Genomic DNA, 14,526 nt, shown 5'->3' on the forward strand with positions numbered 1-14,526 from the left:
CTGGTTTCATAGACCTTTTGACACATTTTCATCATACTGGTTAACATAGCCTTCCTGGCATTTTCTTAGTTATTGTGCTAAGACATTTACATTCCACATTTACTAAGTTTCACATATACCCTTGTAAGATGCACTGCAGGTATAATCCCACCAATCGCTCTCCCTCCCCCTTCCCTCCACTCCCTTTCCCCCTTCCCCCTATTCTTAGGTTGTAACTGGGTTATAGCTTTCCTGTGAAAGTCATAAATTAGTTTCATAGTAGGGCTGAGTACATTGGATACTTTTTCTTCCATTCTTGAGATACTTTACTAAGAAGAATATGTTCCAGCTCCATCCATGTAAACATGAAAGAGGTAAAGTCTCCATCTTTCTTTAAGGCTGCATAATATTGCATGGTGTACATATACCACAATTTATTAATTCATTTGTGGATCAATGGGCACTTGGGCTTTTTACATGACTTAGCAATTATGAATAGGGCTTCAATAAACATTCTGGTACAAATATCTTTGTTGTGATGTGATTTTTGGTCTTCTGGGTATATGCCTAGTAGAGGAATTATAGGATTGAATGGCAGATCTATTTTTAGATCTTTAAGTGTTCTCCGTACATCTTTCCAAAAGGAATGTATTAATTTGCATTCCCTCCAGCAGTGTAGAAGTGTTCCCTTTTCTCCACATCCACGCCAACATCTCTGGTCTTGGGATTTTGTGATATAGGCTAGTCTCACTGGAGTTAGATGATATTTCAAAGTAGTTTTGATTTGCATTTCTCTGATGATTAAAGATGATGAGCATTTTTTCATATGTCTGTAGGCCGTGCACCTGTCTTCTTCAGAGAAGTTTCTCTTCAAATCCATTGCCCAGCCTGCGATGGGATCACTTGTTCTTTTCTTGCTTATACGTTTGAGTTCTCTGTGGATTCTGGTTATTAAACCCTTGTCGGAGACATAACCTACAAATATCTTCTCCCATTCTGAGGGCTTTTTGCTTGCTTTACTTACTGTGTTCTTGACTGTGCAGAAGCTTTTTAGTTTGATCAGGTCCCAGTAGTGTATTTCTGAAGCTGCTTCAATTGGCTGGGGAGTCCTCCTCATAAAATATTCACCCAGGCCAATTCCTTCAAGAGTTTTCCCTGCACTTTCTTCAAGTATTTTTATAGCTTCATGTCTTAAGTTTAAATCTTTTATCCAGTGAGAGTCTATCTTAGTTAATGGTGAAAGGTGTGGGTCCAGTTTCAGTCTTTTAAAGATCACCAGCCAGTTCATCCAGCACCATTTGTTAAATAGGGGATCTTTTCCCCGCTGAATGTTTTTAATTGGCTTGTCAAAGAGCAAATAACGGTAAGTAGCTGGATTCATCTCTCGGTCCTCTATTCTGTTCCAGACATCTACTTCTCTGTTTTTGTGCCAGTACCATGCTGTTTTGATCACTGTCGATGTATAGTACAGTCTCAAGTCTGGTAGCATGATTCCTCCTGCTTTGTTTTCATTTCTGAGTAATGTTTTGGCTATTCGAGGTTTTTTCTGATTCCATATAAAACGAAGTATTATTTTTCTGAGATCTTTAAAATATGACAATGGAGCTTTGATAGGAATTGCATTAAAATTATATATTGCTTTGGGTAGTATAGACATTTTAATGATGTGATTCTTCCCAGCCATGAGCATGGTATGTTTTTCCATTTGTTAACATCTTCAGCTATTTCTTTTCTTAAAGTTTCATAGTTCTCTTTGTAGAGATCTTTCACATCCTTTGTTAGATAAACTTCCAAATATTTCATCTTCTTTGGCACTACTGTGAAAGGAATCGAGTCCTTGACTGTTTTTTAGGCTTGGTTATTGTTGGTATATATAAAGGCTACAGATTTATGGGTGTTGATTTTGTAGCCTGAGACATTGCTGTATTCCTTGATCACTTCTAAAAGTTTTGTAGTAGAATCCCTAGTGTTTTCCAGATATATGATCACGTCATCTGCGAAGAGTGAAAGTTTGATCTCTTCTGACCCTATGTGGATACCCTTGATTGCCTTTTCTTCCCTAATTGCAATGGCTAAAACTTCCATTACAATGTTAAAGAGCAGTGGAGACAATGGGTAACCTTGCCTGGTTCCTGATCTAAGTGGAAATGATTTCAATTTAACTCCATTCAATATGATATTGGCTGTGGGTTTGCTGTAGATGGCCTCTATTAGTTTAAGAAATGTCCCTTCTATACCAATTTTCTTAAGTGTTCTGATCATGAAGGGCTGCTGGATATTATCAAAAGCTTTTTCTGCATCAATTGAGAGAATCATATGGTCTTTATTTTTAAGTTTGTTTATGTGTTGAATTACATTTATAGATTTATGTATATTGAACCAGCCTTGAGAGCCTGGGATAAATCCCACTTGGTCATGGTATATAATTTTTTTGATGTGTTGTTGGATTCTGTTTGTTAGGATCTTATTGAGTATTTTTGCATCAATATTCATTAGTGATATTGGTCTATAATTTTCTTTTCTTGTTGGGTCTTTCCCTGGTTTGGGGATCAAGGTGATGTTTGCTTCGTAGAATGTGTTGGGTAATGTTCCTTCTTTTTCTATATTTTGGAAGAGGTTTAGTAATATAGGTACTAGTTCTTCTTCAAAGGTTTGACGTAAAGCCATCTGGTCCTGGGCTTTTTTTTTTAGGGAGATTTTATATAGTTGATGCTATTTCAGAACTTGATATAGGCCTGTTCAACATTTCCACTTCGTTCTGGCTAAGTCTTGGTAGGTGGCGTACTTCCGAGTTTTGGTCAATTTCTTTCAGATTTTCATATTTCTGAGAGTAAAGTTTCTTGTAATATTCATTAAGGACTTTTTGAATTTCTGAGAGGTCTGTCGTTATTTCATCTTTACCATTTCTGATTGATGTAATTAGAGATTTTACTCTTTTGTTCCTGGTTGGGTTGGCCAAAAGTTCATCTATTTTATTGACCTTTTCAAAAAACCAACTTTTGGATTTAGCACTGCTAAAGGGGTGTTAAAATCTCCAACTACTATGGAACTGGAGGAAATCAAGTTGCTCATGTCTGTTAGAGTTTCTCTTATAAATTAAGGTGCGTTCTGGTTGGGTACATAAATATTAATAATTGAAATCTCATCATATTGAGTATTACCTTTAACAAATATGAAGTGTCCATCCTTATCCTTCCTTATTTGGTTGGTTTAAAGCGTATTGCATCTGCAAATAGGATTGCAATGCCTGCTTTTTTCTGCTTTCCATTTGCCTGGAGCATGGATGACCATCCCTTCACCTTGAGTCTATATTTGTCTTTTAATGTAAGATGCGATTCTTGTAAGCAGCAGATATCTGGCTTGAGTTTTTGTATCCAGTCAGCCAACCTGTGCCTCCTTGGGAGGTTCGGGAGGGTGCCAATTCCGGTCCTGGTGCAGCTCTTCCGGAGGTCTGGGTGGGAATTAAGATTATTTTGAATCTAAAATATTAAACAAAGAATTCTTTTCCTTAGACACATCAACAGATTAATATTTAACTTATTATAAAATTGTCTTAGCCTTGGAATAAAAAGAAAACACGACTTCTAGGCCCAGATTAGGTAACTTAAAATTGATTTGCTGTGTTAAATTCTATCTTCTAGGTACTAAGTTTGAAGGATGTCCGAGATTTTGATGTTGGTGTTACATTAAATATTTTGATGAATAGCATGTAATTTTGTGCTTTAAATTTGAACAAGTTATTGTTGTTGCTAGTGTTATATACTCATATTCTCTTTGTACAAGTGATATTTCCAAAGTTCTGATTTTTCTTAATCTTTTCAGATCAACCTCTAGAATCCCGTAGACTCTACAACAAGCCAATTCCAAGCTTGCCCAACATGGACACCATTTTCAGTGAGGCCTTCTTGCAGGTGCGGAAGCAGTACCCTGGGTGCCTTGCTCCAGAGGCTTGTGTCCGTGCAGTCCAGGCTGCTGTGCAGTATCCCTATGAAGAGGGCATCAAGAAGGAGCAGGAGTTGTTTATGTACCTTCTGCAATCAGGGCAGGCTAGAGCCCTGCAATATGCTTTCTTGGCTGAAAGGGAGGCAACTAAGTGGTCAACTCCCTCTGGAGCATCCTGGAAAACAGCATCGGCAAGACCCATCTCCTCAGTTGGTGTTGTTGGTAAGAGCGTGGGGTAGTTAATGGGATTATCCAAATCTGCACATGTAGAGTACTGTCATTTGCTTAGGACCATCAGGTACCAGGTTCCATGTTAAAGCAAGGGATTGTGTTAGCTAAGTTAATTTTCACCCTACTCCATCCCATGAACTCTCTTCATTTTACATAAAGGGACCCTAACCTACCCAACAGTGAGCTGAACATGAGTGGTGTGACCCTTGACTCTTGAGTGGTTTTTACTCATTTCTACCTCTTCCCTACTGAAACTCTCATTCCTACATTTCCCAGCAATGACTATTATTTGTACTACATCTCAGAGTATGGCCTGTCAGTTGGTAGTTAGGTATTTGGAATATCATCTGTGTCTTTCTGGTCCCTGGATCCATTCACTTCTGCTTCAAAACCACTATCCTCAAATCCATCTGAACCCTGAAACCATGGCTTCTGTACTCCCCCTTCTCGAATTTTCCCAAACAAAATATCTTCTTTCCTCAGAAGATAGCTCCCTGACTGGTTTATTTGGCCCACTTTCCTAAGTTCACTTACTCTTACTTAGTGTTGGCCTAAGAATGGTCTTTGGTGGATTTTAAATCCCCTGAAATGGTAAGCAAAATGTTCTATGCACCAGCTTAAGTATAATCTTCTAGGGAGGAGGTCCATAGTTACTAAAGCATCAAGCATCCTCATCCAGCTCTGTATCGCCAACCCAACTTGGAGGAAAAGAGCTCACTTCACATTTTCTCAGTCTGTTGTCTCAATCAAACTTTGGTAGAAAAGACTGTGTCTGTAATGCAAACAGTGTGTTCCTTTCAGCTCTGACTCTGTTGAGGTCTACCCTTGGTTTACCTATAATTTTTTAAGGAGAGGGAGAAATAGCATGACAAAGAACTATGATTGCTCATCTTCTAATACTGTCTTTTTGCAATATCAATAAAGTAGAACTTCCGTAGTTGACTGTTTCCCAATTAACCATCTCCTTAAGGTGACCTAATTTTCATAGATTGGACGTGTACATGTCCATACCTAGGGGTTCTCAAACTACGGCCCACGGGCCACATGAGGCAGTGTGATTGTATTTGTTCCTGTTTTGTTTTTTTACTTCAAAATAAGATATGCGCAGTGTGCATAGGAATTTGTTCATAGTTTTTTTTTTAAACTATAGTTTGGCCCTCCAATGGTCTGAGGGACAGTGAATTGGCCCCCTGTTTAAAAAGTTTGAGGACCCCTGGTATGTCACCCATCTGCATATGTTGACCAGGTAGTCAAATCACTGACCTACAGTCCCCTTAGGTTAGTGATTTTCAACCAGTGTGCCATAAGAAGTTTTAAAGATCTTTAGTTAAATTATTTTCAAAAGAAAGTCAAAGTATAGTAAGCATATTTTTTTTAACTCTTTTTTTCGGATCAACATAATTTAAGGGTGCTGTGGAACTTTAACTATAGGTTCAAGTGTGTCATGAAATAAAAGGGTTGAAAAACACTGTCTTCAGTGTCAACTTACACAGGTTCTACTATATTTGTTTCTAGTTGCTATCACATACCTGTCTTCTCCCCCATAGTCCTTCAAGTGAAGAATACTTAGTGCAAAATAATAGCAAGCAGTTAAGTTTATCAGTTTTGTGTTTGTCGCCCATTTTTGGAGAATTTCCCTATTTCCTTTTTATGAGCCTTTTCCAAAAGACTTTAGGTTTACATGTGCATATATGGTTTAAAAGTTTGAAGTTGTTTTCTTAAAAATATATCCTGCATTGTTTTGAAAAATATTTGAAAGGGATTATAAAATATGTAAGGTATACATAGATAAAAATAAAGAGAAAAATCTGGACCCTTCCACCTTCTACTGTACTGTGTATATCTGTACTGCTCAGTATTTCACCTTTGGGATGCTGCCCTCTGGAATCCTCTTTCATCTTCATCTTCTTCTTGGCTTCTTCCTCCATCTTGGCTGAAACCTGGCTCACCCTGACAACCTGCTTCTTGTGGGGCCCCCTCAAGAAAATGCTGCTGCTTCTTCCACCCTTTATGGATCTCAAGGTGTCTTCTCAGTCTTCTCTCAGACCATCGATCCTCTCAGGATACTCTCCTTTGTGTCCTGCCATCTGATTTCATCCCTCTATCCTTCCTCAATATGTCATGGTTCTACCTATCTGCTGATATTTTGGTGACAGGTTTGCATTATCCACATTGACCCCAATCCTGTTGCCATCCTGAGTCTCCTTATGATCTGTGTGGACAAGTCTTCCAACCCTGCACCTTCTGGGTTCCTTTGCCTCCTGAGACCCAGTCATGTGCCCACTTCACTTCCATAACCCACCCTCATGACTTGCCTGAATATTTCTCCTCCCTGAAATCCAAAACTCTACTTTTCTCTACAAACATGTATCTTTCCTTTCCTTTTCTTTTCTTCTTCTTCTTCTTTTTTTTTTTAATAGAGATGGGATTTCACTATGTAGCCCAGCCTATATTGCATTGGCTATTCATGGCTCAATCAACAGCGCACTGTAGCCTGGAACTCCCAGGCTCAAGCAACCCTCCTGCCTAAGCCTCCAGAGTCTCTAGGACTTTAGGCATGGGCCACCAACTGGCTCATATTTTTTTCAGTGGTTATTGCAGCTACATTCATTACTTGACTATCTCCCCTTATCTTTATTTTCTTCTCTTTATAGCTTTAATATTGAGTTATTATATCTACCACTCTCTTGCCAGTGTCCTCAAACACGATTTATTTCCTTTTCTTCCTTTGCTCCCTGGCAAAATTCCAAACCTGATGATCCCAACTGTGCACTTCCATGAACCCATGTGAACCCATAGCCAGGCTTCTCAGCCTGCTGGAAACACAGTTTAGCTTGGCATTGCTGTAAATTCATGTTCTCCCACCTCACTGAGCATTCAGGGATGTCGGGGGGTTGGGAGGGAGAAAAATGTAGTTGATCCAAAACTATAGAACCAGAATTTAAAGTATCCTAATTTTTTATTTGCTTCTCTGAGTAGAAGAGGTTCCTGACCAAATTTAATTCCATGGCAGTTAAAAGCAGTAATTTTATAGGGGAGCAGGACTCCTTGCCCCTGTCTCTACGGGTTTGTAAGGAAATATTAAGAAACTAAATTAAATATAAATACAGTATATACATATGAAAACATAGTAAGTACTAGTGAAAAGCTTGGTCCTTCAGCCCCTTATCTGACCAAGTTTCGGATGTCTTGAGGCCATGAGGTTGTGAGCGAAGTTAAGAGTTAAGAACTTTTTGGGAAGTTCTCTGCTTTCTGTTCCAAGATACCACCTACATTACATTACAGTTTACAGAGCACTTTGATGTAACTTCTCATTATGCCTTAGTTTATCAGTGAGATTCTAATTTCTACAATGTCAAAAATTTTATATGAAGCCTGGGTCTAATAGCTAGGAGGCTAGGGTTTTGAATGCCACACTCTATCTCCTAATATTTACCCGAGCTAAAGTTTAGGATACAAGTTGCTATAGCAGTGAGAGCTATTCAAACTTCTTGATCCTTACAGAAATGCAGATGTTTAATGAATTTGGAAAACCAAATATTTTTGATAGTTTATTGTATGAAGTAATTTAATACATTTGGAAAATTAGTGAAAATATTCCAGAGAAACTAAATCAATGATTTCTGATGACCAGGGCATCCTATACCCAAAACCAGTTCCCAAAGTGAGTCAGTATGAAGTAGAGAAGTAATATGTAAGTGGCTTTCACAAAGCTGTTTTATGCGTAGTGGGTTGGTTAGGTAATAGAAAATCTGCTGCTGTAACAGATAACACAACAATCTCAGTGGCTTTACACAATAAAGATTTATTTATTGCTCACTTTGTATGGTCATTCTAGGACCAGGTTCTTTCCAACTAGTGGCTTTGGGACAAGGGTGGCACATTTTTTCCTGTAAAGTTCCAGATAATCAATATTTTAGATTTCGTGGATCACACATAATCTCTGTTGCAACTACTCAAGTCTGCCATTGTACACAAAACAGCCAAACAAATTTGCATGGTTGTGTTCCAATAAAACTTTATTTATTGGGTGATAAATAAAGATGGCTGACTGAAGCCAGCTTTCCAGAGAAGCTCCCATCCAGAAGCAGAGTTAAAGGACAGAAATTTAGCAAGTAACCTGGTGGATTAGAGCTGCGCCAAGAGAGAAGGTTGAAGAACACACATCAACCCTGCTGAGGCAAGCTGCGACCTTAAGGATACAAACAAAAGATACAAAATCCATCACCAAGCGGATGGGAGTCCCCTCCCCCATGAGAACGGCTCAGAGTACTCCATACAAACAAATGAGCAGAGTCCAAAAGTCCTCTCATTATATCCCATGGGAGAGACCCTCTAAAAACTGGACCTACTTCCCCTGCTAGGATGCCATGGTGCTCTCCTGCCAGGCATAAAAATGTATAAAACTGTACATATTCTCTACCTGCAATTTTGAACTCCCAGCACTCCCCTCCACTCTCACCCTGAGGTCTGGAGGCCTGTCCCCCAGGAGTCCAGATTCTTGGGTATTTTCTTGAGAGCTGTAGACAGGTTATGGACTGCTGCTGGTCAGTGCTGATTCTGTGGCACAGGAGTGAGGAGAGGATGGTCGGCTGAGAGGGAGCCATACAGGAACAGCAGTGCCCCAAGGCACAGAGCAGAGCCGCTTTGGCAACAATAGGGCTCACCCCTGGATATTCCAGAGTCACACCCCCTGTCTCTCTAGGCAACCAGAGGAGGCCAGGCATCTTCTCCAGTGGCAGCCACTGATGGAACAGATCTGGGATGGAAACGCAGGCCCCCTGAGTAAAGGGTTTGCCTGAGGCGGTACCAGCCTGGGTGGAGCACAGAGTCTAGAATACGCATGCGCAGAGCCAGCAGATTCCCAGGGTAGGGCTGACCCAGAGGGCCACTTTACTGAGCCTGGGATGTACCAGCCCTCAGGGGATCATTAGACAAGACAAAGGAGGGCAGGCAAAGGCTGGAACTGACAGCTAACTGTGCTGCAAATACAAACTACAGCCAAGACCAGGCAGCAGCACAGACAGCAGCACAGAGGTGCAGGTTCTGTGAACTCAAAACAGCTTCTCTTCTGCAGGGGAATTTAGCTCAGACAGAAACAATTCCACGAAGTTGTTCTGTTCTGTCAGTAACATCAATCAGGGGCAGGGCTGGAACCGAGTGAATAGCCCCAGCCTCCATTAAGCACCCGAGGTTGTCAGGCCTCCCCTTCCCCTGCCAGATAGTGGCAGAGAGCAGCAGCTTGGCTGAGGAGACATAGCTCTCCCTGTGATTCAGGCAGGTGCAAACCCCTGGAGTATCTGCTCATTGGTGGCAACTGGGTCACAGCCCTGTGGGGTTATCAGTGACTGGGTGTGACAGAGGTGCAAGGTGGGGAAGGAGGCATCAACCTTCCCAGACTAATCTGTTTGCTGGGTGGGTCCTCCTGACCTCACGGAGCACCAGAGCAAGTTATATTTGAGTTGTCAGCAGACCCCTTCGATCTAGTTGCCAGAGACCTTTTAAACTCTCCCACCTGAGACAGTTGACTGAGACAATTGATATGGACCTCTTGAACTGGGCCACTTGCCCGAGGACTATCCAAGTGGTACCCTGCTTGTGTGGTTGTAGGAAGGTTTGATTTTCCTTTTCTAATTGTTGCCTGTGGGGGATGGGGTAACTTAATTGCTGGTATTTCTCCACAGCTGAGACTTCATCTCAGAGTAACTGATTCACTAGGGTCAGACAGAGACCAGCTGAAAATAAGACAGAGCCATTTAGCCCACTACACTAAGCAGGTCCCCAGTTTCTCAGGCCATAGCACTGTATGGGTCCTTGGCAAAGCTCCAGGGGAAAAGGTACAAACACCAGTCCCAGCTTTTGGGCAAAGGGCTGGTTAATCACTACTACTAGAGCCCTGAACCCAACTTTTCTTTATCCACTCATCTAGTCAAATGGTGTAAAATAATCATGGGGAGGAATCAGCAGAAAAACTCTGGTAACATGAATAACCAGAGTAGATTGACACCCCCAAGGAAAGATATGGCAGACGTAACTGAAGATCCCATTCATAAACAGATGACTGAGATGTCAGAAATTGAATTCAGAATTTGGATTGCAAATAAGGTTAATAGAATAGAGAAAAAGTTGGAATTAGAAATTCAAGGAGAAATTAAAAAGTTGTCTTAAGAATTCAATGAATTTAAAGACAAAATCACCAAAGATTTTGACACATTCAAGCAAGAATTTGCAGCCCTCAAAGATCTGAAAAATACAGTAGAATCCCTCAGTAACAGAGTGGAGCAAGCTGAAGAAAGGATTTCTAACATTGAAGACAAAGCTTTTGAATGCTCTGAAACTCTCAAAGAGGAAGAGAAATGGAAAGCAAAAATGGATCATTCTCTCAGAGAGTTCTGGGATAATTTGAAGAAGGCTAATATTCGTCTCGTAGGAATCTCTGAAAGTGATAAAGTGGGTTTGCAAGGCACAGAGGCTTATGAAAGAGAATTTTCCAGATATGCCAAGAGATTCTGAAATTCAGACAGTAGATAGTTTTAGAACCCCAGCATGACTCAACCCAAATAAGACATCCCCCAGGCACATCATAATTAACTTCACTAAAGTTAATATGAAGGAGAAAATTCTGAAAGCAGCCAGATGTAAGAAAATCATAACCTGGAAAGGGAAGAATATTAGAATGACTGCAGATCTCTCTGCAGAAACCTTTCAAGCCAGAAGAGGGTGGTCATCAACTTTTAATATCCTAAAACAAAATAAATTTCAACCCAGGATCCTGTATCCAGCTAAACTGAGTTTCATTTATGATGGAGAAATTAAATACTTTAATGACATTCACATGTTGAAGAAATTTGCCATAACTAAACCAGCTCTTCAGGATATTCTCAGACCTATCCTCCATAATGACCAGCACAATCCTCTACCACAAAAGTAAACTCACTCAGAAACTTTCGATCAAACTCCAACTTCCACAGTGGTGAAAGGATTAAAAATGTCCACTGGACTTTAGAAAAACTCAATACCCAAAACTTTATCAGGCTTATCAATATTCTTCATTAATGTGAATGGCTTAAATTGTCCTCTAAAGAGGCACAGGTTAGCTGACTGTATACAAAAACTCAGGCCAAATATCTGCTGCATACAAGAATCTCATCATGCCTTAAAAGATATAGACTCAGGGTGAAGGGATGGTCGTTCATATTTCAGGCAGATGGAAGTCAGAAAAAAGCAGGTGTTGCAATTCTATTTGCAGATACAATAGGCTTTAAACCAACAAGAGTAAGGAAGGATAAGAATGGTCACTTCATATTTGTTAAGGGTAATACTCAATATGATGAGATTTCAATTATTAATATCTATGCACCCAACCAGAATGCACCTCACTTTATAAGAGAAACTCTAACAGACGTGAGCAACTTGATTTCCTCCAGCTCCATAATAGTTGAAGATTTCAACACTCCTTTGGCAGTGTTGGATCAATCCTCCAATAAGAAGCTGAGCAAAGAAATTTTATATTTAAAACAAATCATCCAACATTTGGATTTAACAGACATCTACAGAACATTTCATCCCAACAAAACTGAATACACATTCTTCTCATCAGCCCACGGAACATCTAAAATTGATCACATCTTAGGTCACGTCTAACCTCAGTAAATTTAAAGGAATAGAAATTATTCCTTGCATCTTCTCAGATCACCATGAAATGAAAGTTGAACTCAGTAACAACACGAATCTGCATACTCATACAAAAACATGGAAGTTAAATAACCTTATGTGCTGGATGATAGCTGGGTTATAGACAAGAAGGAAAGAAGCTTCCTTAATTAAGAAGGAAATTACCAAATTTTTGGAACAAAACGAAAATGAAGACATGAGTTATCAGAACCTCTGGGATACTGCAAAGGCTGTCTCAAGAGGGAAATTTATAGCACTGCAAGCCTTCCTCAAGAGAATGGAAAGAGAGGAAGTTAACAACTTAATGGGACATCTCAAGCAACTGGAAAAGGAAGGACATTCCAACCCCAAGCCCAGCAGAAGAAAAGAAGTAACCAAAATTGGAGCAGAATTAAATGAAATGGAAAACAAAAGGATTATACAACAGATCAATAAATCAAAAAGTTGATTTTTTGTAAAGGTCAATAAAATAGATAAACCTTTCACTAACCTAACCAGGAAACAAAGAATAAAATCTCTAATTTCATCAATCAGAAATGAGAAAGACGAAATAACAACAGACTCCTCAGAAATTAAAAAAATCCTTAATGAATATTATAAGAAATTCTATTCTTAGAAATATGAAAATCTGAAGGAAATTGACCAATACTTGGAAGCACATCACCTTCCAAGACTTAGCCAGAATGAAGTGGAAATGTTGAACAGGCCTATATCAAGTTTTGAAATAGCATCAACCATGTAAAATCTCCCTAAAGAGAAAAGCCTGGGACCAGATGGGTTCATGTCAGAATTCTACCAAACCTTTAAAGAGGAACTATTACCTATATTACTGAACCTTTTCCAAAATATAGAAAAAGAAGGAATGCTACCCAACACATTCTATGAAGCAATTATCACTCTGATCCCCAAACCAGGAAAAGACCCAACAAGAAAAGAAAATTATAGACCAATATCACTAATGAATATTGATGCAAAAATATTCAACAAGATAGAAGCAAACAGAATCCAGCAACACGTAAAACAAATTATATATTATGCTCTTTCATATGAAAGCTATAACCCAGTTATAACCTAAGAATATGGGGAAAGGGGAAAGGGAGGGGAGGGGCGGGGGAGGATGGGCAGAGGGAGGGTAATTGGTGGGACCACATCTCTGGTGCATCTTACAAGGGTACATGTGAAACTTACTAAATGTAGAATATAAATGTCTTAACACAATAACTAAGAAAAAGCCAGGAAGGCTATGTTTACCAGTGTGATGAAAATTTGTCAAATGGTATATAAAACCAGTGTATGGTGAAAAAAAAAACTTTATTTATGAAGAGTGAACTTTGAATTTGATGAAATTTTTATGTGTTATAAATAGTATTCTTTTTAAAATTTTTATTTAAAAATGTAAAAACATATTTTCCTTGAAGACAGTATAAAAATAGGCAGTGGGCTTGGTTTGCCCTGTAAACCATAGTTTTCCAGTAACTGCGCTAGGGTCTCCTTCAAGGCCTCAGAGTCTTTCCCTGCATTCTCTATATCCCACTGGCAATGAAAGATATGGTGGAAGATTTTGAAGCCAGTCTTAGAACCCACTTTACCCAAGCCCCTCCCCCCCCAGCAGCATATTTCATTAACCAGAATTAGTCACAGTCCCTAACAGAATACAAGGGGTTTAGAAAATATAGTCTTCTATCTTTTGGAGGAAAATGGAACAGAATGGTATGGGGAACTAACAGTAACATATTTTCCATCAAATAATTTTTCTACATTTTCCATTTTTCTTGTCTTTGCTTAAAATGATCCTCTCTTTCATTTTCCCTTCCCCAAACTGGAAGGTTCAACTTGCCCATTTTACCTATTTTAATATGTCTTTCTTTAAGGCCCATTTCAAATGTCTTTGTCTTGAAGCTTTTCTTAATTCATTCAAAGAGATTAAATATAATCTCTTTCCTTTGAATCAAATAGGATAGATAACATATAGGATGGATATTTGTGAACTCTTCTTCCTACTGCTATATTAGAAGCTGCCTGCATGTTTTTAAAATAACAGTTTTATTGAGATGTAACTCACATATCAGAAAACTCTTTTAAAGTGTATAATTCAATGTACACTTCAATGTACAATGTAAAATGATGCTATAGATAAGAGTATGGCATATGATCATATGGCAATTCTATTGCCATATGATCCAACAATTCCACTTCTGGGTATATACCCAAAGGGATTAAAAGCAGGGAAGCAAACAGATATTTATATGCTCATGTTCATAGCATTATTAACAATTGCCTAAAGGTGGAAGCAACCCAATGTCCATTGTTGGATGAATGGAGAAACAAATTGTGATATATGTGCCAGGCATGGTACTTCATGCCTGTAATCCTAACCCTTTGGGAGGCCAAGGTGGAAGGATTAGTTGAGGTCAGGAGTTCAAGACCAGCCTGGACAACATAGTGAGATCAGTCTCTACAATTTAAAAAAAAAAATCTTATATACATACAATGGAATATTATTTAGCCTTAACAAGGAAGAAAATTCTGACACAGGCTACAACATTGATGAACCCTGAGAACATTATGCTAAGTGAAAAAACCCAGTCACAAAAGAACAAATAGTGCTTGATTTCACTTATATAAACACCTAGAGGTGTTGCATTCATGAGATAGAATATATAATGGTTGTTAGGGGTGAGGGAGAAGGGAAAATGGATA

At 39.1% G+C, this 14,526-nt stretch overlaps 1 protein-coding gene across 4 annotated transcripts in view; it reads left to right on the forward strand.

Moving 5' to 3' along the window:
* Positions 1-14,526, forward strand: part of EHHADH (enoyl-CoA hydratase and 3-hydroxyacyl CoA dehydrogenase) — a 74,413-nt gene that overhangs the window by 55,300 nt on the left and 4,587 nt on the right. For all 4 annotated transcript variants that reach the window (XM_053565565.1, XM_053565568.1, XM_053565567.1 and 1 more), the window contains one exon: positions 3,802-4,143. In XM_053565565.1, the coding sequence (XP_053421540.1) occupies positions 3,802-4,143 (342 nt within the window). The remainder of the gene's footprint in view (positions 1-3,801; positions 4,144-14,526) is intronic.

Source organism: Nycticebus coucang, chromosome 16, assembly GCF_027406575.1.
Source record: "Nycticebus coucang isolate mNycCou1 chromosome 16, mNycCou1.pri, whole genome shotgun sequence".
NCBI lineage: Eukaryota > Metazoa > Chordata > Mammalia > Primates > Lorisidae > Nycticebus > Nycticebus coucang.